A 24812-nucleotide genomic window follows, 5' to 3' on the forward strand; every position below is an offset into this window, starting at 1 on the left:
GAGGATATTAAGATCATGTTCCATGAAGATATTTAGTAAATGTCCTACCGTAAATATATAAAACATGTATTTTTGTGAGTGAATGCAGCACAATCGTGAACATAAATGCACAACTTTAAAGCAGATTTTCTCAATGTTTACATTTTTTTGCTCCTCAGATTCCAGATTTTCAATAGTTGTGTCTCGACCAAATATTGTCCTATCCTAACAAACCACACATCAATGGAGAGATTATTTATTCAGCTTTCATATGATGTATAAATCTAAATTTTTTTAAATGACCCATGTGACTGGTTTTGTGGTCCAGGGTCACAAATATGATAGCGACATAGAAAAAAGATATAGTAATTGGAATCACTTTCAGAACGATTTTTTTTCCCAGAAGGATAAAAACATTGACAGCCAATCAGAATCCACCCTGCTCTAAAGAGCTTGCACATTGAAGCGGCAGACGACAAAACCGCAGCGCGTGCAAGAATAAATGGAACAATATCTTCTGCTGGTGTGTGCATGCTAATATAGTTATGGGTTTTATTTTCGGCTCGTTCCCACACATCAACATTTTAACATGCAATAAAAACCATCCTATTTTGCATATTACAAATTATTTAGAAAAAAAATAGATTTTAAAATCCCATAACAGTAACATCCTATTTTGCATGTTATTTGCATATTACAAATTATATTTTAAAGGGTGTGTGTGTGTGTATGTGTGTGTTTGACACTCATTTATACATGTGATGAACAAAAACACTTTTTTGACCAATGGATTCTGAACTGTTGTCAATGATAAACTGGGTTTTTGCTATTAAATTTCCAATGATTTACAGCGGAGTAAAATTTTCCCAAAAAAGTTTCAGTTTTTCATGACTTTGGGAACCCAGTAAAATCCCAGTAAAATCTTAACTTCTTCATGTCCTTCTTCTAAACTGGAATCACTCATGCTGTGTGTTTGCAGTGACTAGGTTACCTTATAAATAGCATTTAAACACCCACAACATTAGATCTAGCATTTCTGGTTTGGCAAGGCTGCTGAACTGTACCATACACACACACACACAAAAATGCATTATAAAATATTAAATAAGCACAACTTCACACAGTTCACTTGTTGTGTTTGTATTTCCATCCAAATAAAAACCAACGTATAATCTGGAGTGCATAAACTCTTAATTATACAGCAGATTAGGAATATTACGTCACAATGATCTGCCAGTTGTCTTATATATTCAAAAAAGAATAATTTTAGAGCAATGCAAAGAAATAAGCAGAAGCAGAACCAGGATCATGACATTATGGACTCTATATACAGGAAATAAAAGAGGGTTTTCCACTACACACCAGATCCACTCTCAAGTTAGCATTCAGCTTAGCGTACTCACACCACTGGATCTAGTAGCTTTTCTCTAGAGCTTGAAGCACAAACCCAGTCCAGTGAAGAAGCATTATGGCTGTTATTTTTGAGATTGCAGACAAATTCATGACAAAAAGTGTAATTTGACATTGATCTGACCATGTAAAAAACATAAAATCAGTTTCATACGGATCAAAGCAATATCAGAATGTAACTAGAGAGCAGTTTCATTCACTCACGACTCACTGCAAACCGTACGGAAATGTTTGGATTATTATATCATACTGTACATACAAAGCAAACCATTGCATCGTAGAACAGAAACCATAACTCTTTAAAGCCAATGCAAAGTAGTTCTTATGTTCTGCGCATGAAATCGTGCATATTTTATATGTTCTGTTGCTCAAAACGACATCCGACTACCGGCCCTGATATTTAAAGCAATGCACAGAAGCAATAAATGCAAATTAAATGGAAGCAAAACAAAACAACAAGCCATTTCGTCAACTAAGAAAAGTAGTTATGATAACACACTCTCATCGGAGTTTCCCATTATGGGCGTTTTGGTAAAAGTCTTCTTTATAAAAGAAAAAAAATCATCCTACACGATATATATATATACAGATTTTTTTGTTACACTGAAGTAAACGAAGCACAGAGTTCCTGGGATCAGGATGCACAGGAAAACGACGCGTGTACGGAGGACCAGAGCGCTTCCCAGAATTCCCAGTTGTTCACCTGGAGTCGGAGTCACTGGAGTCGGATGAGGACGAGGATGAGGAGGAGGAGGAAGAGTCTGAGCTGGAGCTGCTGGCGCTGAGACGTGACGGCGCTGTGTGAGGATCCACGACGCTGGGCTTCTCCACTGGAACACACACACACACACACACTTTCAGTCCTGAAGGTTTTGCAGGAAACACACAGCAGGGCTCGACAACACTTGAGTTGTGCTGTTGACTTGGATTGGAAAATTTAGCAACATGCTTGTGAATATTGGAAACAAAGTATATTTTTACAAGGAAAAGCACCTTTTTTTCATAGTTTGGCTGGTCCTGCGACTTATACTCAGGTGCGACTTATAAATCAAAATGAATTCATACTGACTGAGATGAACGAAGAGAAAACATTACCGTCTGCAGCCGCGAGAGGGCGCTCTAGTTAGCGGAGTTGTTCAGAAGCGACACCGAGGAAGAACTCGATGTATTCAGTGTCGAGGAGTGAGATCGGGAGCTTGGTGAACTTGCTGACCGGTAACTTGCTGGACTCGCTGGATAATGTTAGTTTAGCCTATTCAGCCTCAGGTATATGTTCTTTATGCTATTGTGTCGCTGAAGTAAGGAATAATTGACTCCAGGCCGTTGAATTATTAGAAAAATAATGCACACCCGAGGTGGTGATGCGGTCACGACGCGAAGCGGAGTTACTCCTCGGGTGTGCATTATTTTTCTAATAATTCAACGGCCTGGAGTCAATTATTCCGCTTATACTACAGTTACCACACCTCGAAATATTGTTCAGATGATGCATTTCAAAACATTTGTAAAGTTTTTGTCACTAAAACGCTCTTGTATGTAGGACTAATTCCTTGCGCATCTAAACCCATCCGTTGCTGATTCCAGAACGTCATTGTAGAGTTAGCGGAGGTTTGTGCCGCTGATAGCAGAGTAATGCTGGGGACACACTTAACGACGGACACACTCTCTGACTGTGAACGCAGCAGATTTTAAACACCGCTGTGAACACACACTGAACGCGCTGAATACGCGCGCATGATCAGTCATAACATAAGTATCAAATTACATTCATAACCGGCCTTAGAGAGAAGCATGTGCGTCAATATTATTATTTATTTATTAATTCAATTAGTTTTAATTAATTCGTTAATTATTTTTTCTAGTAGTGACAATAGACTAGACTAATAAATGAAACACAAAGCCCTTTTAACAAGTATAGGCCTATCAATAACTATTTATTTGTTATATTATCTTCAATAATTACGAAAACCGGTGCAGCAGTTCAATTTATTTAAATATTCAGTTTAATTTGCTATTGATTATATATAGGACTATATACTTTATTTATTCAAATTAAACTGCATGTTTCCATTGATTGTGAAGTTAGACACTGAACATCGCAGATCGAGCGCATGCGGCTGCCGTTTTTCTTGTTATGAATTGTGTCCTATTTTCCGTTATTACAGTTGACTACGCGCAGTGATATGGAACTGTGATGCGGTCAAGACCTGCCGGAACTACTTTAGCCGTGCGGTTCCCTGAAAATAATTGCACACCATAGAACGTTTGTCAACCAATCAGATTCAAGCATTCATCGGCCCTGTAGTATAAGGATTATTAATCGGCCTGATATCTGAGGGAGGAATTGTCCTGGACACGAGAGGTAGCGGCTGGGCTACAGCGCACACTGCGGCCGGCGTCAGCTCTACTGTACCTTTGGGTTTCTGGGGTTTCTTGGCCGAGTTCAGCTGTCCGCTCACGTCCAGTAATCTCCTCTCCAGCTCTCTCTTCTTCTCCAGAGCCAGTTCCTCTCGACTCTTCCCTCCTTCCTTCTTCACCACTGCACACAGGAGGCATCTACATTACACTTTATACTGGAACACTTTATTTTACAGTGTCACAATGTACTTACCATAGTAATAACAGTAAATTATGCATAATTACATGCAACTAAGGCTGTTTACACTTGGCATTAAAGGGGACATATGCTAAATCCACTTTTTTAGCCCTTAAATGCATTTTGTTGTATATTTGGAGTGTTTAGAAGTACAGAAAATGTTAAATTAGTCTCTTCAGGTGCTTCGTTGATATCTTTATATTCTGTTTTGGTCATATTTTGCAACCGGTTCCGATTTTTCAATTCTCTATTACGTTTTTTTAACAATAACGTCACAGTATTTTGCAGCGAACTGCCAAATAAGGACGTCGACTCGCGGCCCAACACTCAGAGCAATCCGCCATTTTTATTCATTATTTATTAATCAATGACACATAGGTTATAACCGTAATTAAACTAAACTATACTTGTTCCGACTCCACACAGCAGATATTCTCTGACTCTCCGAGTGGAAATGAACACCGTTACTGTGAGTTTCTGTTTTGATATGATCATCTTCCCGTGAGTTGAGATTGTTCACTGAGCGCGAGCTGGTTAGGCTCCGCCCCCTGTGCCGTGAACCAGCAGCTCATTAGCATTTAAAGGAGACACACTAAAACGGTGCCACCCCAAAAAGTGACGATTTAAACATGCTGTAAAAAATTATCTGTGGGGTATTTTGAGCTAAAAGTTCACATACAGACTTATATTACATCTTGTGAAAAGGGACATAATAATAGGTCCCCTTTAACATGCGATCACCGTGATCCAATCAAGCAGATCGGATCATAAGCCAATCAGGACACGGTGCATTCACATAAAGTGGCTTTGTATCTGGATAACAGATCGGATCTCGCATTCCCACGAAAAAAAAAAAAAAAAAAAAGGATGGCGCCGGTGCAAAGTCGACCTGAAGTGGTGGGTTTTCTTTTAAAAACAGTTTTCAGTCAGGGGACATTTTACAAATCTCACAAAATGAGGAGGATGAAGAGGCTGCATGTGCTAATGATGTGGATAGATGCCGTAATGGAGACGGGACAGAGAAACGTATCCGAGAACGTTGCCAGCCATGTTGGGAAGTGTATTAGCGATGTACTTCACACTCGACTATCGCAAAACCACACAGCTCTCAGTTCCGGAGAGAGGAGGGGGAATAATGACAGTGTGTGTGTGTGTGTGTGTGTGTGTGTGTGCTTGTTAATCATGTAAATCATGATGCATATGAAACAACAGATAGTTTTTTCCCACGATTCTGAATAGACAACTAGACAAAACGCATTATATTTAAAAAAAAATGGTTCTGATTATGTTAATTGCTGAAGAAAAATATTTACTAAGATTATTTTTTTTAAATCAATGCTTGAATTAATTAGTGATTAAATGACTCAAATACTTCGCTTGTTTTATTACTGGATGAATCAGCATTTTTTAATTAATCTATTGAATTAATAGGTGGACTTAAAGCAGCGCCGATCTGTCTTTATACACTGAAAATGTAAAAAACTTTTAGGCTTTTATGTTCAAACCGGAGTCAGACGATGGTGGAGAGACTCGAGAAGAAGTGACAACATGTAGAAGAACAGGACATTTCTGAATGGTTAGTTGATGAATTTATGTAGATTATGTGTAGTTATCTTCTAGTCATTGATTAGCATATTCTGTCATGATAATCTATAAATCGTGTTCAGGGGGCGGGGTTTATGTAAATTCTAGGGTTGGTGATGTCACTAACGGGAGGAATGTCGTGTAGTTCCTACCAGCCGTTTGTTGTAGTTCTTAAAAAGCGATTTCTTTAAAAGCAAATATCTCCCTTTGCTCTGAACTTTGAGCGTTGTAACTTTGCAGATGTTGTTTATGATCAAACAGCAACATTACACACTAACTACAGCTAGAAAAGGATTAATGATTAAACGTGCAGCTCAATTTTGACAGAAAATTTTGATGTTTTTAAGCTTTATAATCCAGGTTTACTTACAATCATCGAATCTCAGCTCGCCATACGGTTTGCGCGGCTTCTTGCGCAGGCATGTCATGACGTAGCGCTCCAGCTCGCGCAGCGTGGACGGCTTCAGCGTTTCGAAGTCGATCTCGATCTCCTCGGGGTTGGTGTCTCGCAGCGAGGGCTCTCGCGACTGGATGATGTGAACCACGCGCCCCAGTTTCTCCCCGGGAAGCTTGTTGATGTCCAGACTGAGCTGCCGCTTGTCATCGTAACTCATAGGAAGACCGTCTTCTTCTTCCTCAGAGTCGTAGTGAGGCAAGCACACGGGGGCGGCCGGAGCAAAGCGAGATGATGAGGCGGATTTCTTTGTGTTCCTGTCGGAGGAAATAAATCGAATTAATTAGATACAAATAAACAAATGTCACACCCCTATAGAAAAATAGGGGTGTGACAGTACCCTCATGTCACGATTCGATACGATATTATTGCGAAGACACGTGACCCTGGATCACAGCACCAGTCTGGAGCCGCACGGGTATATCTGTGGCAATAGCCAACTATACATTGTAAGGGTCAAAATTATCCATTTTTCTATTATGCCAAAAATCATGAGGATATTAAGATCATGTTCCATGAAGATATTTAGTAAATGTCCTACCGTAAATATATAAAACATGTATTTTTGTGAGTGAAAGCAGCACAATCGTGAACATAAATGCACAACTTTAAAGGAGATTTTCTCAATGTTTACATTTTTTTGCTCCTCAGATTCCAGATTTTCAATAGTTGTGTCTCGACCAAATATTGTCCTATCCTAACAAACCACACATCAGTGGAGAGATTATTTATTCAGTGTTCATATGATGTATAAATCTCAATTTCATAAAATTGACACATGTGACTGGTTTTGTGGTCCAGGGTCACATATAATAAAAGGTTAACAATTTTTTTTTACTGTTGATTAAAAAGCTACATTTGATGTTACATTGTGTGTGTAAATAAACAGGCTTGGACTTGGTGCTGGAAACCCAACACACAGGACAATAGAGACACCAGAATAACAATATTCATGATTCTGAAGCTGAAAACAGAATTATTTTAGACTAATATTCTTGCACTCGTCACAGACTAGATATATTTAAAATAATGTCGGACACTTTTACTGGTAACAAGACATGTGGCATCATCAGAACCCACAAATATTCCCACATTGCATTATTATACATTATATTCAACGTTATATATAGTAATTTGATGTAGTACTGACACTAAAACTTTCTCACACATGTAAACATCATATACACAATATATAATGTCACTATCCAAGATACATATTGATGCATTTTTGTATAGCGATATCTTGTTACACCCCTAAAATATACAATTCAAAACATTACATTTGGACATAATGATAGTCATCCCTATTATTACATATCAGTCAATAGAGAGAGCGTATTTAGGCCCCGCCCACACCGGGGGGGGGGGAAACAATCCACCCGTCTCCATTGACTCTGCATTGTGAGAGGCTCCTCCTCCTCGTCATTTCTTGCTTCTAACTAAAGACAGTAAAATGGCTAAAAGCTGCTGTGTGACGAGCTGTACAGCAAACAAGCTAAGGAACCCAGAAATAAGTGTTTATAAGCTGTCGACCCCAAAAAACTAGTGTTTAAGGACTTAAAAGTGGACACAGGCTGGAACGAATGGGTAAATTGTGGGATCCTGACACTCAGTATGCACTAGAAACACAGTTACGTGTGCAGTACGTTAAACATTTCGTCACTGGTGAGTCAAATATTCACATGCCAGTTTTATATATTATATTTCTGTAAGATAAGCCAGGGGTTTTCAAAGTGGGGGGCCGCAAGCAAGTTGGAAAAAATAAATAAATAAATCAATATTATTATGAGAATTGTCATGAAATAGCATTATAATAATTTGTCGTAGGGATTGGACGGTATGAAAATTTAATATCACGATTATAGTGACCAAAATTATCGTGATTATCAATATTATCACGGTTTTGTTCAAACAAAATGTGTGATGAATGTGTTCAAAAATATAGATATATTTATGAAATTTACCCATTTAAACTGGTTTTTATTATTCAGTCTGGGTAAAAGTATATGGTGTAAAATAAATAAATAACTATGTGTGTGTGCTGTAAAGTGGTTTGAAAAAAGAAAAATCGGTAAAATCGGTATCGGCAGCTCAAACTCAGTGAAGAATCGGAATCGGCCAGGAAAATTGTAATCGGTGCATCTCTATAATCTTTCTGATTGGCTGGTATCAAACACCATCACATAATCTGATGTTCACAGATGTTTTATTTATTTATTTCTACATTTGCCGTAGTGTTGTCAAAGGGTTCAATAGACCATTTTGCAAGATGTAAACAACACTGGTCCAGAAACACTTCCTGTTTCAGTTTGTAACTGGTTTCTTTATTTCACATGTAAAGAAAACATCTTAAAGATGTTTGTTTAACTTTTTGATTCAGTTTTATATGTTCTGTTAGTTGTATTTCATCCTAACGTTTATGTAGTGTTAAAAAACGGAAACAGGAAGTGCTTCTGGACCAGTGTTGTTTACATCTTGCAAAATGGTCTATAACACATCCTGCAGAAGGGGGGCCTTGGCCAGAACCTCGTGGTATTTGGGCGGCCTTGTCATGGGAAAGTTTGGGAACCCCTGAGATAAGTGATCCTGTGTTACCGATGACGTTCTCCTCCAGCGGGCGTACGCTAGTTCTCAGAGTAATGACGCGTTACGCTCCGTCTCAACTGCCTGATCCACTTTAAAGTCCTTAAGTCACGCCCCTTTTTTTGAATATACATGAAAATGCACTTTCTGAACTTAAATGTTTGTAACTCAAGAATGCTTTGGAATATGGATGTAAGATTGGTCTTGTTTTTAAGAAGAAAATTGGCAGATTTTTGTAGAAGTGAAATAAATTAAGAAAGTGTAACAGAAAAAAAGTTATAGAAGTTTGAGTTTATGAAAATATAAAATAAAATAAAAAAATTATTCATATTTTATATAAAATATATTTTTTCAAAACCTGGGTAACTCTAAAACTGCACAAAAATCAAAGCCAAAAATCTGAACAAGTTGTGTTTTAAATTTTAGGTTGATATCTCAAAAAATGCGTTTGCAGTAAGATTTTGTTTGGGCGCAGTACCACACTTTTTCACTAGTTGACATTACTGCCCATATAAGGGCGCCTCCATTTCCATATATGGTTTTTCTTTATTTCTAAAACATTTTCAGACCTTTTTTTCTAAAATAATTGAACAAATGCTATCTTTTGAACTCTTGGCATGAAAACAAACTGAGGTTTCTACCATTTTTTTTAAGATTGTTCATGTTCATCACTATTTCAAAATAAAGGACTGAACACCTTAGGAGTATGAAAATATTATTGTTGCAAATTGATAAATTACAGCTCCTCTGTAATTTATTTTGAAAATCAGTCACCAAATATGAAAACTAGAGATTGTAAGCTTTCAAATGATATATAGTTTGTCAATATTACTTAAGGTTTTTACTAAGATATTATTGTTTTAAAAATATACTGGCAAACGTCCCACCTGTGGGACGGTGACAGTCAAAGGGTTTTAAACGCTCGTTTTTTGGGGTCGACAGCTTATAAAAACGTATGTCTGGGTTCCTTAGCTTGTTTGCTGTACAGCTCGTCACACAGCAGCTTTTAGACATTTTTCTGTCTTTAGTTAGAAGCAAGAAATGATGAGGAGGAGGAGCCTCTCACAATGGAGTCAATGGAGACGGTTGGATTGTTTCCCCCCCGGTGTGGGCGTGGCCTAAATACGCTCCGTCTCTATTGGAAAGAGGAAAACTCACTTGTTTTTGCTGCTTTTCTTCGTCTGGGCTTTCTTGCTCTGTGTGGAGGACAGAGAAGCTCGGCTCGATTTGCTTTTAGGCATCTTGTCCCGTTCATCACTCACACCCCGACTTCCTCTGCGCTTCTCCGGCTTCTTTTTCTTCTTCTTGTCCTTCTTTTTCTCTCGTTTTCTTTTGGGTTTGACGATCGGTCCAGACGAGAGCGCGGCGAGCTGCTCATGCACCGCTCTGAGCTAAAACACAACAGCAGCGTTACCATCCCGGTGTGATCACATGATCCTTCAGAAATCAGTATAATATACGTGACCCTGGACCACAAACCCAGTCTGGAGCCGCACGGGTATATCTGTGCAACTATACATTGTATGGGTCAAAATTATCCATTTTTCTTTTATGCCAAAATTCATGAGGATATTAAGATCATGTTCCATGAAGATATTTAGTAAATGTCCTACCGTAAATGTATAAAACATGTATTTTTGTGAGTGAATGCAGCACAATCGTGAACATAAATGCACAACTTTAAAGGAGATTTTCTCAATGTTTACATTTTTTTGCTCCTCAGATTCCAGATTTTCAATAGTTGTGTCTCGACCAAATATTGTCCTATCCTAACAAACCACACATCAATGGAGAGATTATTTATTCAGCTTTCATATGATTTATACATCTTAATTTCAGAAAATTGACCCATGTGACTGGTTTTGTGGTCCAGGGTCACATGATGATTTGATGCTCAAGAAACATTCATTATTATTATCAGTTGAAAACTCTTCTATTTATTTGAAATATAATATTTTGTACCAGTATTTACTGTAACTTTTGATCAATTTAATGCATCATTGCTGAATAAAAGGTATTAATATCTTTCTTATTGAAAATCTATAAAGGTAAGGTCCGTGTGAGGAGGTGTGTAACAGGGAGGTCTGTGTACCTGAGTACACACCTGGTCCTGTAGTTGGGCCAGGCGCTGAGCTCGCTCCTCCTCGCTGTCCGAGCTCGGCTCGCTGTCGCTGCTCGGCTCGCTCTCCGACGAAGAGGAAGAGGAAGAGGAGGAGGAAGAGGAGGATGAGGAGGAGGAGTGGTGCATTCCCAGCATGCCCCTGTTCCGTCCCAATGGGAGAGGAGACAGTTCCTCTTCCTCCGAAACCTCGTCAGGCATTTTTGCGAAGCGAAACTCAAACACGTCCTGTGGAAAGACAGAGGGATAAATATAATCTGCAGGAGGACATTCATATTAAAGCATATTAAATCCTAACAAAAAAAAAAAAAAAAATTAAATAATGGTTTAATAATTTAAAACAAAAATTAATAACTGGGAAATAGACAATATATGTCAGTGATAAAAGAAAAGTGTTAATATTATCTAATTTAAAAATGACAATAAAGTTATTCTTTGTATATTATTTTAGTTTTAGTATTATTTTATTAAAATTTTATTTTTAAACCTATTTAAATCGCTCTCAGTTGGACTAGGCTGATATTACGCAACATAATATCAGGCTTTATTTTCTCCAATAAAACAATATAATAAGAATATTTAAAAACACTAAAACAATATTATAATAAAAAATATAAATAATAAAAACTAAAATATAATTATTTCACTTAAATTATGAACTATTTAAATCACTTCAAATAAATAAATATTTAAAAATACTAAAATTAATCATAATAATAATACATTTAAACAATAAATACTACAAAATATTTTTTTTATTTAAATTATAAACTTTTTTTTAATGCTCTGTTTAACTAGGAGGTAGAATTAAATAAAATGATTTATTTCCTCCAAATAAATATATTAACAAATAATGTTTAAAAAACTAAATGAGTAATAATAATGATAATGTTTAAAAAACTAAATGAGTAATAATAATGATAATTTAAAACATCTAAAAATAATAAAAACAAAATTATAATTACAAAATAAAATACAAAAAAAATTATATTCATATATAAATCATTTTAAGGCTTTATTTTCTCCAATAATACAACAATATTTAAAAACACTAAAATTGAAAATAAATAAAAAAAACAACATAATAATAATGAAAAAATAATAAATAATAGAAATTAAATTATAACGTACGAACGTTACGAATTCTAAAATGAATACAAATAATAATAAAAACAGAAAGTAATAATAATAAAATATTAAAACAACACACTACAAAATAATTATTATTTTAAATGATAAAATTATTTAAAAAATAAAAAATAATAAATTATAGAAATTAAATTATAAAATGACTAGAATACTAAAATGAATAACATTTTTTTATAAAAACAGCATCTAATAATAAAAAAAAAATATTAAAACAACACATACTACAAAATAATTATTTTATTTAAATTATAAACTTCTTTTAAATTGCTGTTTAACTAGGCTGAATTAAATAAAGGCTTTATTTCCTCCAAATAAATAAATAATATTTAAAATACTAAATGAGTAATAATAATACATTTAAAACATCTAATAAAAAATATTACAAAATAAAAATTATATATATATAAATATCAGCGAAAACAAACAAAACTCTCTCTAACATGTCCAGCTTAAAATCACTAAACAGTTTGGACAAAACCAGCATATTTTAGGCTCATTCAGATTATTCTGCATATATAATGTGAGTTTCCGCACCTGCAGTTTGCGTGCCATGCTGACCACGTCGTGTTCGGGAGGATTGTACTTGTAGCAGTTGGAGAACATGAGTCTGACGTCAGCGCTGAACTGCTGGGCATCTCTGTACTCGCGCTCGTCCATCTTCCTCTGAGCAACACAACACCGGAGGAGAGCTCGTTAACACATGCTGAGACAATCACACTATTAACTATGTGTTACATTTAACAAATAAGTTTAAAGGGTTAGTTCACCCAAAAATTAAAGCGCAGTGCTTCTGGGTTGTACGCCAGAACGGAGGCTCACTATTGGCCGGCGCTGGTCATGTGTGTGATGATGTGTGGCATATTGGCATATGTATGGTCCATAATAACAATGCAATCCAGACTTTTAAACTTGCCGGTGCAGTTTCAAGCGCCTCTCACTGCTCTGCACCTGCGCTTCTGCTGGTTTCGGCTGGCTCTGAATGAAAACGCGTTGTGGAAACGCGTTGGCTCAGTACTTTTTGTCCCTCTTTGCTATTATAGTTTTGCAAGATGGCGGAACTATATGGAAGCCTCCGTGGACCTACCCGTCCCATGTATATAAAGATAATAAATTCTTCATTTATAAGGATAAGTCAGATAATTGGCCAAGGTATTTGTACACCATTGAGGACATATTTATGAATAAAAATATTGATTTTAGATAATAAAATACCTAAAAAGATACTTAGTGTCCCTTTAATAAAGAAATGAAAAGAAACAACTAACATAACGGCCCTATTTTAATGGCTGCAAATAGCTAGTTTGCCCTAGTAGGCCAGGCTACAGCTGTGTATAAAAACATGTATAAAAAAAACGGACTCGGGCTGATAATTATGATGAGCTGTCGGACACGGGCCGGGCTCTAATTTGGTCGAGATACAACTATTGAAAATCTGGAATCTGAGGAGCAAAAAAATGTAAACATTGAGAAAATCTCCTTTAAAGTTGTGCATTTATGTTCACGATTGTGCTGCATTCACTCACAGAAATACATGTTTTATATATTTACGGTAGGACATTTACTAAATATCTTCATGGAACATGATCTTAATATCCTCATGATTTTTGGCATAAAAGAAAAATGGATAATTTTGACCCATACAATGTATAGTTATACAGATATACCCGTGCGGCTCCAGACTGGGTTTGTGCTCCAGGGTCGTGTGTGTGTGTGTGTGTGTGTGTGTGTGTGTGTGGTTCATGCATGTCACCTTGATGGTGCTGAGGTCCATGGGGTGCTTGATGATGTCGCTGTAGTCGTGCAGGCCCAGGGTCGACGTGTCCACGGGTTTGTAGAAGGGCCAGGCGTACGCCGCATGTTTCTTGGACAGCAGTTCTTTGAGGACGCCGCTACAGTAGCGAAGCTGCTTGCTAAGTTTCCCGCGGCGCGACGGCTGATGGGGTCGCACGGACTCGGGCAGGTCTTTACGGGGAGGTTTGATTGGCCGACGGGACAGGGCTCGACCCAAGGCGGGCTGGAGGTGCGCGGGCTCGCTCACTCCCGTACTGGGAGAACAGTTTACAGGCGTGGAGGACAGAGAGTGAGGGATCTCTCCGGCCGACCCGTGACCTTTTCCCATTCCTCCCATCCGAGGTGTCGAGGTCACGGGGAAGCCCAGAGTGGTGGGAGTGGTGGTGTCGGCTTTACGCTTCACGCCCTTCTTCTGCGGAGACAACAGAGACGTCAGCATCGCTGTTAGTGGCCGTAACAACTAGATTAGATTAGAAAACTTTACTAATCCCTGTAAGGGGAAACTGACTTGCCACCATTGCTCATTACAAACACCACAAATAGACATTAAAAAACAACAACAATCAGTACATACAAAAATGACACAACTTCGTTAAAAAACCTAACTGCAGTAGGAGTAACACCGTGTCCTAACTACACGCGCCGCGCGGTAAAAGCGTCTTTTCCGTGTGAATCAGAGTTTCGTGCTGACCAGCCGCGACGGCGACAAGCGACGACTCTATTTTAGAAACGGTTTCTATTTTTCTGCGCCGTCGCGCTGGAACAACAAATAGCAAGTGTGGCACTGATAACCTCAGGCGCTGTTTATGTGCTTTATTTAATGTTAAAAGCGTATCATGTGACTTTGAATATCATTTAGTGCTCCAGCTTTGAGCTGTAAAAGCAACAATGGATAATTCACCTCAGATCTTGAAATTAAACATGGAAACAAGAACGCTCAAACTGTGAACAAACAAGTGTATCTTTAACAAAGATTGTTTTAGTAACTCAGTAGCCCATGTGTTTGAATAATGTTTAAATGGTGTAATATTTGTGAATTTTATTATGTACTTATCCATTTTCTTGCGATTGCCGTCAAGATTACTCTCTGGTGCCGTGCACTCTTCGCGAGACTCCGCCCACACGCTGTTTGATTGGCTGTGCACTAGCCACGTGACTCCACCCACATGCTGTTTGATTGGCTGTGCACTAGCCACGTGACTCCACCCACATGCTGTTTGATTGGCTGTGCACTCGCCGCGAGACTCCGCCCACGCGCTGTTTGATTGGCTGTGCACTCGCCGCGAGACTCCGCCCACACGCTGTTCTGATTGGCTGTGCACTCACCGCGTGACTCCACCCACACGCTGTTTGATTGGCTGTGCACTAGCCACGTGACTCCACCCACATGCTGTTTGATTGGCTGTGCACTCGCCGCGAGACTCCGCCCACGCGCTGTTTGATTGGCTGTGCACTCGCCGCGAGACTCCGCCCACACGCTGTTCTGATTGGCTGTGCACTCGCCACGAGACTCCGCCCACACGCTGTTCTGATTGGCTGTGCACTCACCGCGTGACTCCACCCACACGCTGTTTGATTGGCTGTGCACTCGCCGCGTGACTCCACCCACACGCTGTTTGATTGGCTGTGCACTCGCCGTGAGACTCCGCCCACACGCTGTTTGATTGGCTGTGCACTCGCCGCGAGACTCCGCCCACACACTGTTCTGATTGGCTGTGGGTTTTAATTGATTTGTATGCATCTCGCAGTCGCGTCTAGTATGGACCGACACGTTATTTGTCGCAGGATCTTACCGCATCACGTCTGGTTAGGACACGGTGTAAGAGACATTCTAAATGAGCTATTAAGTCCACTAAACATACAGTGTAGTGAATGACCTTTGTAACACAGAATACTTTTTTAATTTGCCCTTGTTCTCTTCTCCACAATGACCTTAAGTGAATCAGGATTAAGGCCAATAACCGAGCCAGCCTTTCTAATCAATTTATTAATGCTATTTTTATCATCTACAGTGACACTACATCCCCAACAGAGCACTGCATAAAAAACTCAAGAACTCATCTTCCTCAAAAAGAATAGTCTTAATTGTGCCTTCTTAAAAACAGCCTCACTATTCTTCTTCCAGTTTAATTTACTGTCCAAATGGACACCAAGATATTTACATACATGAACCTATTCATAGATGCCACCTACGTCACTACAAATAGAACGCCGCCATATTTACGATCGATCTCGCCCGGTATGGCCGCCCAAACTGCCCATTTGAATGAGAGAGAGACACAGATACCTGGAGAAAATTAACATTTTAGGCTCCGATTCTTATTTGTTACCCCCAGTTTTCTTTTGACCATTATTATCTGCTCCAATTGGCCGTCCATGATTATATATATATATATTAGGGCTGTCAAAAGATTAATCACGATTAATCGCATCCAAAATAAAAGTTTGTGTTTGCATAATATATGTGTGTGTACTGTGCATAATTATTTATATATATAAAAACACACACAATCATGTATATATTTAAGAAAAATTGGTTATATTTATATATAATATAAATTATATAAATGTATATACAGTATATAAATGCAATTATTCCTTAAATATATACATGAATGTGTGTGTATTTATACATAATAATTATACACAGTACACACGGTGAAATGATGTATATTGTGAAAAGCGCTAGACAAATAAATGTGAATTGAATGTGTGTGTGTGTGTGTGTCTGTATATTGAATGTGTGTGTGTGTGAGAATTCAATGTGTGTGTGTGTGTATTGAATGTGTGTGTGTGTATTGTGTGTGCGCGCGTGTGTGTGTGTGTGAGAATTTAATGTGTGCGTGTGTGTGTGAGAATTTAATGTGTGTGTGTGAGAATTTAATGTGTGTGTGTGTGTGTGTGTGTGTGTGTGTGTGTGCACCTTTGCCGTGGGTTGAGTGTGTGGAGGGGTCATCAGTGCTGGAGGAGGGCCGGTGTTGCTCAGCAGGGTCAGTGGAGGAGTGGAGAACCGTGAATCTGGCGTCCCGGGTGAGGAGGGGGAGTACGCCGACTGAGACACGGCCGGCACCTGGTGAGCCGTCATTACACTTCCTCCTCCTGGCGGAAAACATGATCAGATGCCATTATTAAACAAGTTTTGCTAAAGTGACAGAAAGCGGCTAATTACCTGCTTAAAGTCCCCCTGTAGTCAATAATGTTATTCCTTAAAACGGCTTCATTTAGTATGCGCGGCTCTATGAATATGCAAATGAGCCCCGCCTCCACTCACTCACTCACTCAGAGATCCACTGGTTGACGATCACACGTTGATCTGATTGGTCAAGGTAGTGTGTGACGTCAGAAACACCAGCGATTTCAAACCGTGTTTTTGAGACTGTCTTTGGTTCACTGCAGTTTTAAGCAGAAAATACTCAGCAATGCTGTCGACTTATGAACTTACACATGGTTTAAGCGTATTAAAACACCACATAGACACATAAACAACATTAAAAGCTGGATTTTCACCACAGGGGGACTTTAACATCTAAACGGGCACTACAGATGATATGCCTGTGTAACTCACCTCTGCCTCTGCGAGCTTTAAGGGTTTTAGCTCCTCTACCTTTTGGAGTAGGAGGGAGAAACTCGATCTCGTCCGGGGGCATTTGGGCAACTTTCTGCAAGAAGACCTTCTCCAGAGACTGTGCCATCAGCACGATGTCATCTGTGGGCTGAGAAACAATTCAGCGGCATCAGTTGCTGCATAGACGTCGATATGTACAAAAATATGAATATGGTGCAAAAGTTCATTTATTTCAGTAATTCAAGTTAAAAGGTGAAACTAATATATAATATAGACTCATTGCATGCAAAGTGAGATATTTCAAGCCTTTATTTGTTATAATTTTGATGATTATGGCTTATGAAAAACCACAAATTCAAAATTAGAATATTGTGAAAAGGTTTTCATAAGCTGTAAGCCATAATCTTCACAATTATAGCAAATAAATTATAGACTCATAAATTATAGACTCACTTTGCATGTAATGAGTCTATATAATATATTAGTTTCACCTTTTAACTTGAATTACTGAAATAAATGAACTTTTGCACCATAATCAAATTTTTCGAGTTTCACCTGTAAATATCATTCACATTCAGTCATTCAACATTTACCGTATTTTCCAGACTATAGCCTAAGTCACACTTTTTTTCATAGTTTGGCTGGTCCTGCGACTTATATATATATAAAAAATTAATTCATACTGACTGAGGCTGTTTACACGGAAACGATCTGAAGAGAAAACGCAAAAGTGGCGTTGCGTTATCACTTTTTATTCTGCGTTTAGACGAGCGCTATGGGGGGAAATCTACGTGCATATGGTGACGCAAAAGTGTGTGAGATTGGATGTAGTGTGCACTCCAGACGGCTAGGTGGCGATGTGGAGCACTGAAAGTGAAAGAGACGCTGACACAGTTTTTCATGTTTAATACGGTAAAGCCGCTGCTTTAACCCTCGGTGCTCTTCACGTGTCGCTCACAAATGACAGATTTTTATATTTTTTGTCAATGAAATTAATGCTATATTTTAGTTTGATAATGTTTTGTTATTTTCCTGTACTGGCGCATGCGTGTGACGTAAACGCGTACGCGACGCCTTCACTGTCTAGTAGACTTTTGCGTTTTTACCATTTTTACCCTTTAGACGGGAACGCAACGGTGGAGCGTTTTTAAGATTTCCACTCTGGAGGGGGGTTTCACTTTTTTGCGTTTTTAAGCCCCACAAACGCCGTCGCCGTGTAAATGAAAGGCACATCCGATAAAATATTGTTACATTTTCACCCGCGAGCGTTCTCGTGTAAACAGGGCCTGAGATGAACCAAGAGAAAACATTACCGTCTACAGCTGCTGTCACTTTAAGAGTTGTGTCCATTACACACACACACACACACACACACACACACACACACACACACACACACACACACACAGACACACACACACACAGACACACACACACAGACACACACACACAGACACACACACACAGACACACACACACACCTTGTTGTAAATGTAGCAGTTAGTGAACATGGTATTGAAGTCCTGCAGACATTCGCCGGCGCTGCGATAGTAGTTATTCTCCAGCCGTTTCTTGATCGAGCCCATGTCCATCGGCTGTTTAATGATCTTATGGTAGTCCTGAAAGCAAAACAGGAACAGGCATCACTGGAGATCATATCATCTGTGCATATGAATATGAATATGGGGAAGGTCAATGCTTGTAGACATGCTGTCAGACTTTTGGTAATATGAGCCGACACAACAGTCACAACAGTCAGAACGTGATCGAATTGAACAACACACATAAACCAAATATTATCCAGACACCAGATATAATTCTTTTACTAGTGTGTGCAGGACACTATAGATAATTTATGTAAGTGAGGAGTGAAAAATAAAGCAAAATGTGATATATTATACCCCAAAATTCTTCATACAAGTAAAATTTATAAAAATTTGTGACCAAAAATGATTGGGACACTTTGACCTGATCATGTGTTGTCTTTAATTGCTAATGCTCTTCTTACACACACACTGAACACAATGAAGCATTGCTTGGTCACTGGTTGAGCTAAACTGGTATTATCTAATTGTGTAGTTAAATTTACCAGCTGACAGATATTCATCATAATTCAGGTGTGAGACAGTCTAACAGAAGGATGGACAAAACCTGTGAAATATCAACTGAGTTCTGCTCATATTTTATCACCATTTTCTAAACTATAGTGAATAAACTGTGATAATGTGAGAAATGTAGAAGGAGTCTGAATATATGTAGGTTTGACTGTACATATAAAGTCTCTTATTCACACCCAGGCGGCATTTATTATTTAATCAAAAATACGATAAAACAGTAATATTGAATTTGAAACAACTTTAGAAGATTTCTGATTGGACAGACATCAATGAAATGCCAAGCACGTGGTTTTAGAACATTAGAGTGAATAAATAATGACAGAATTTAGCACTTTTATGATGGATAGATGCACTTTTATGATGGATGGATGCACTTTTATGATGGACAGATGCACTTTTATGATGGACAGATGCACTTTTATGATGGATTGATGCACTTTTATGATGGATTGATGCACTTTTATGATGGACAGATGCACTTTTATGATGGACGGATGCACTTTTATGATGGATGGATGCACTTTTATGATGGATGGATGCACTTTTATGATGGATGGATGCACTTTATGATGGATGGATGCACTTTATGATGGATGGATGGATGCACTTTTATGATGGATGGATGGATGCACTTTTATGATGGATGGATGGATGCACTTTTATGATGGATGGATGGATGCACTTTTATGATGGATGGATGGATGCACTTTTATGATGGATTGATGGATGCAATTTTATGATGGATGCATGCACTTTATGATGGATGCATGCACTTTATGATGGATGCATGCACTTTATGATGGATGCATGCACTTTATGATGGATGCATGCACTTTATGATGGATGCATGCACTTTATGATGGATGCATGCACTTTATGATGGATGCATGCACTTTATGATGGATGCATGCACTTTATGATGGATGCATGCACTTTATGATGGATGCATGCACTTTATGATGGATGCATGCACTTTATGATGGATGCATGCACTTTATGATGGATGCATGCACTTTATGATGGATGCATGCACTTTATGATGGATGCATGCACTTTATGATGGATGCACTTTTATGATGGATGGATGGATGGATGGATGCACTTTTATGATGGATGGATGCACTTATGATGGATGGATGCACTTATGATGGATGGATGCACTTATGATGGATGGATGCACTTATGATGGATGGATGCACTTATGATGGATGGATGCACTTATGATGGATGCATGCAATTTATGATGGATGCACTTTTATGATGGATGGATGCACTTTATGATGGATGGATGGATGCACTTTATGACGAATGGATGGATGCACTTTATGATGGATGGATGGATGCACTTTTATGATGGATGGATGGATGCACTTTATGATGGATGCATGCACTTTATGATGGATGCACTTTTATGATGGATGGATGCACTTTATGATGGATGGATGCACTTTATGATGGATGAATGCACTTTATGATGGATGCATGCACTTTTATGATGGATGGATGCACTTTATGATGGATGGATGGATGCACTTTATGACGAATGGATGGATGCACTTTATGACGAATGGATGGATGCACTTTATGACGAATGGATGGATGCACTTTATGACGAATGGATGGATGCACTTTTATGATGGATGGATGGATGCACTTTATGATGGATGCATGCACTTTATGATGGATGCACTTTTATGATGGATGGATGCACTTTATGATGGATGGATGCACTTTATGATGGATGGATGCACTTTTATGATGGATGGATGGATGCACTTTTATGATGGATGGATGGATGCACTTTTATGATGGATGGATGGATGCACTTTTATGATGGATGGATGGATGCACTTTTATGATGGATGGATGGATGCACTTTTATGATGGATGGATGGATGCACTTTTATGATGGATGGATGGATGCACTTTTATGATGGATGGATGGATGCACTTTTTGATGGATGCATGGATGCACTTTTATGATGGATGGATGGATGCACTTTTATGATGGATGGATGGATGCACTTTTATGATGGATGGATGGATGGATGCACTTTTATGATGGATGATGGATGGATGCACTTTTATGATGGATGGATGCACTTTTATGATGGATGGATGGATGCACTTTTATGATGGATGGATGGATGCACTTTTATGATGGATGGATGATGCACTTTTATGATGGATAGATACACTTTATGATGGATGGATGCACTTTTATGATGGATGGATGGACGGATGGAGTTATGATGGATGGATGGATGGATGGATGCACTTTTATGATGGATGGATGCACTTTTATGATGGATGGATGATGCACTTTTATGATGGATAGATACACTTTATGATGGATGGATGCACTTTTATGATGGATGGATGGACGGATGGAGTTATGATGGATGGATGCACTTTTATGATGGATGGATGCACTTTTATGATGGATGGATGATGCACTTTTATGATGGATAGATACACTTTATGATGGATGGATGCACTTTTATGATGGATGGATGGACGGATGGAGTTATGATGGATGGATGGATGGATGGATGCACTTTTATGATGGATGGATGCACTTTTATGATGGATGGATGATGCACTTTTATGATGGATAGATACACTTTATGATGGATGGATGCACTTTTATGATGGATGGATGGACGGATGGAGTTATGATGGATGGATGCACTTTTATGATGGATGGATGCACTTTTATGATGGATGGATGATGCACTTTTATGATGGATAGATACACTTTATGATGGATGGATGCACTTTTATGATGGATGGATGGACGGATGGAGTTATGATGGATGGATGGATGGATGCACTTTTATGATGGATGGATGCACTTTTATGATGGATGGATGCACTTTTATGATGGATTGATGCACTTTTATGATGGATGGATGCACTTTTATGATGGATGGATGCACTTTATGATGGATGGATGCCCTTTTAGGATGGATAGATTCACTTCCCATTATAAAGCTTGCAAGAGTCAGGACATTTTTAATATAACTCTGATTATATTCGTCTGAAAGAAGAATGTCATATACACCTAGGATGACTTGAGGGTGAGTAAATCATGGGCTAATTAAAAATTTTGGGTGAACTATCCCTTTAAGTGCTCACGGAAGAGATGAGTTTTCAATAATGACAGAATTCACATTTTTTGGGTGATTGCGTCTCAGAAAGTGATTGTTCACTCACAGGTAAGCTGAGTCGCGCTGCGTCCACGGGTTCATGGAAAGGCCACGCAAAATGGTGGCGCCACAACGCTTTGACCAGGACCTTGTGCAGGAACTGCAGCTGGTTGGTGGTGCGTCCCAGTCGGCCCGGGTCGGTCACCGAGGGCTGTTGGGGTGGAGGAGGACCGGGTGGAGGCGCGTGGGGCAGAGACGGGCTCTCGAAGCCCTCGTACAGCAGAGACGGTTTACGGATACGCTTTCCCGAACTCTGCTCCATCCCACTCATGACAGACAGACTCACTCCCACAGAACTGCTGCCACACAAACAGAAACACCAGAGAGCATGCAGCATTTAACCTTGGGTCTGAGGGATAAGGAGATGCATATATCTATATGAAATACATAATGCAATTATACAGTATTATATTGCATACTGAACACTGCATTGTTTACTATATTGGTTACTATAACAATTCCCCATTAATATCTACATAATACTACATTACATATAAAAAACACACACACACACACCTACATATATATATATATATATTAAATAAATAATGCAATTATATATACAGTGTTATATTGCAATTGCACTGTTTATATACTATATATATATATATATATATTAGTGCTGTGAAATCGATTTATCGCATCTAACATACGTTTTTAAATATAGAGAGTGTTTGTGCGTGTGTGTGTACATACAAACATGCATGCACACACACACACACACACACACAAACACAAACACATATATACAAACTGTTATGGTAGATGTATAATCAAGTTTAATCGATTTGACAGCCCTAATGTATATACAGTATATATATATATATATATTTTTTTTTAGGTAATGGAAATACTGGGTAAATATAGTGTTTATTATATTTAGAGTTTACATTCATATATTTTACATTGCACAATTAAAATTAATGCATGTATGCGTGTATCCTTCAGAAATCATTCTATTGTGATGATTTACTGCTCAAGAAACATTTATTACTATTTATCAATTTTGAAAACAGTTGTGCTGCTTCATATTTTTGTAGAAATCATGATGCAATTTATATATTTTCACACACAATTATTTTAGATGTGATTACAATTTGACAGCACTAATACACACACAATCTTCATGAAGACATTTTTACTGGACAGAATGTCAAACATTTATAATTTTAAACCCTTTCTAATAACTGCTTCCAGTATCCATTTCAACAAATCGTTTACAAGCCATAAAACTCGTGCAGTGGAGAGGGCCATTAATAAGATATATGAAATAATTACAGACACATTAATTCAATAAACAATTCGTCTCATGCAGGAAACGGTGGTGCATTAGCATCAGGACTGTATATAACAACATAAATACTGAACTGAAAGCTACTATATAGCTACAGTAAATGCCATTCAGTCTGTCCCGCCTATTCTCTGTTTGTAAACAAGTGTTCACTGCATTCATGCCCAACCAGCACAGCTCTCCTTAAAAACACACAATAACAGCTCAAGCATGATCCATTCATTCATTACACTGCACTTACATTATGTGTGTTTCAGTGAGTGTGGCCCTTTAAATGCTGAAGATGGCGGAGGGAAATGATGCAGTACAGACCCACAACACAGTGATGCTCGCTGCATGCTATTATTATAAAGGCTGGAACTCGTTTAAAACGCCGTTTTAACATCCACTATGAGATACAAGAAAGAAAAAGGAACTTGTAAACAAACGCTTCCTCCCCTTTTACTCATCCTTTGTGATTAAAGACACGCATAGGATTAGTTTATAGGCTCCGAAGGCACGCCAATACTACCTGTCAAGAGACGGGTTGATGGCTGCCTCCATTCGGATGGATCGCGAATGTTTTGCGTCGCGGAATCCTGCGTTTTCGCCCCCGTTTTATTGTTATTCAGCTCCTTATGCTCGAGCTTCCCCGCGCCGTCCAACTAGCAAATGGCGCCTTTCAATTTCCGCTCCTGGGTTTTTATATAAGAACGCCCCTGACCAATCAGAATTCGTCCCGCCTCTGAAGCTGGTTCCTTATTGGCTGAGTCTCACGCCGATCCAGCGTTAGACACGCCCACGGAGTTTATGTATGACTCACGATTACCATCTAGTGATGATTTTAAGATTATGAGAAAGAAAGGAACTTTAGCCGTTTCAATAATTAAATATCAACAATTATTGTTGATATTTAATTATTGAAACGGTTAAAGTTTGTTTATTTCTCATAAAGCTTTAATAAAGTTTTTGAGCAGCAGACCTAC

At 38.5% G+C, this 24812-nt stretch overlaps 1 protein-coding gene across 9 annotated transcripts; it reads right to left on the reverse strand.

The window, feature by feature from the left end:
• Positions 1 to 1103: 1103 nt before the first annotated feature.
• brd2b (bromodomain containing 2b) lies at positions 1104 to 24530 on the reverse strand. Of its 9 annotated transcripts, none has more exons than XM_079625444.1 (13): positions 24359 to 24507; positions 24089 to 24235; positions 22564 to 22852; positions 18712 to 18849; positions 17231 to 17378; positions 16589 to 16764; positions 13625 to 14077; positions 12409 to 12537; positions 10699 to 10953; positions 9765 to 9997; positions 5940 to 6280; positions 3803 to 3928; positions 1104 to 2219 (listed from the first exon to the last, which is right to left on the reverse strand). In XM_079625444.1, exons 3-13 carry the CDS (start codon positions 22825 to 22827, stop codon positions 2089 to 2091), a joined length of 2394 nt encoding a protein of 797 aa, XP_079481570.1. In that variant the 5' UTR covers positions 22828 to 22852; positions 24089 to 24235; positions 24359 to 24507; the 3' UTR covers positions 1104 to 2088. The 9 variants fall into 9 exon arrangements, with proteins under 9 accessions (XP_079481570.1, XP_079481575.1, XP_079481569.1 ...); XM_079625449.1 differs by having other exon boundaries at positions 10711 to 10953; positions 22564 to 22855; XM_079625443.1 differs by having other exon boundaries at positions 22564 to 22855.
• Positions 24531 to 24812: the final 282 nt, after the last annotated feature.

Source organism: Phoxinus phoxinus, assembly GCF_949152265.1.
Source record: "Phoxinus phoxinus genome assembly, chromosome: 10".
Classification (NCBI taxonomy): domain Eukaryota; kingdom Metazoa; phylum Chordata; class Actinopteri; order Cypriniformes; family Leuciscidae; genus Phoxinus; species Phoxinus phoxinus.

Excerpts from the sequence above, each read along its gene's own strand:
- brd2b (XM_079625441.1), bottom strand. The coding sequence starts at position 24,390 with ATGGAGGCAGCCATCAACCCGTCTCTTGACAG. Across the intron at positions 22,856-24,358 it reads ATCAACCCGTCTCTTGACAG|CAGTTCTGTGGGAGTGAGTC; the intron begins GTAGTATTGGCG and ends TTTGTGTGGCAG. Across the intron at positions 16,765-17,230 it reads TAAAGCTCGCAGAGGCAGAG|GAGGAGGAAGTGTAATGACG; the intron begins GTGAGTTACACA and ends GTTTTCCGCCAG.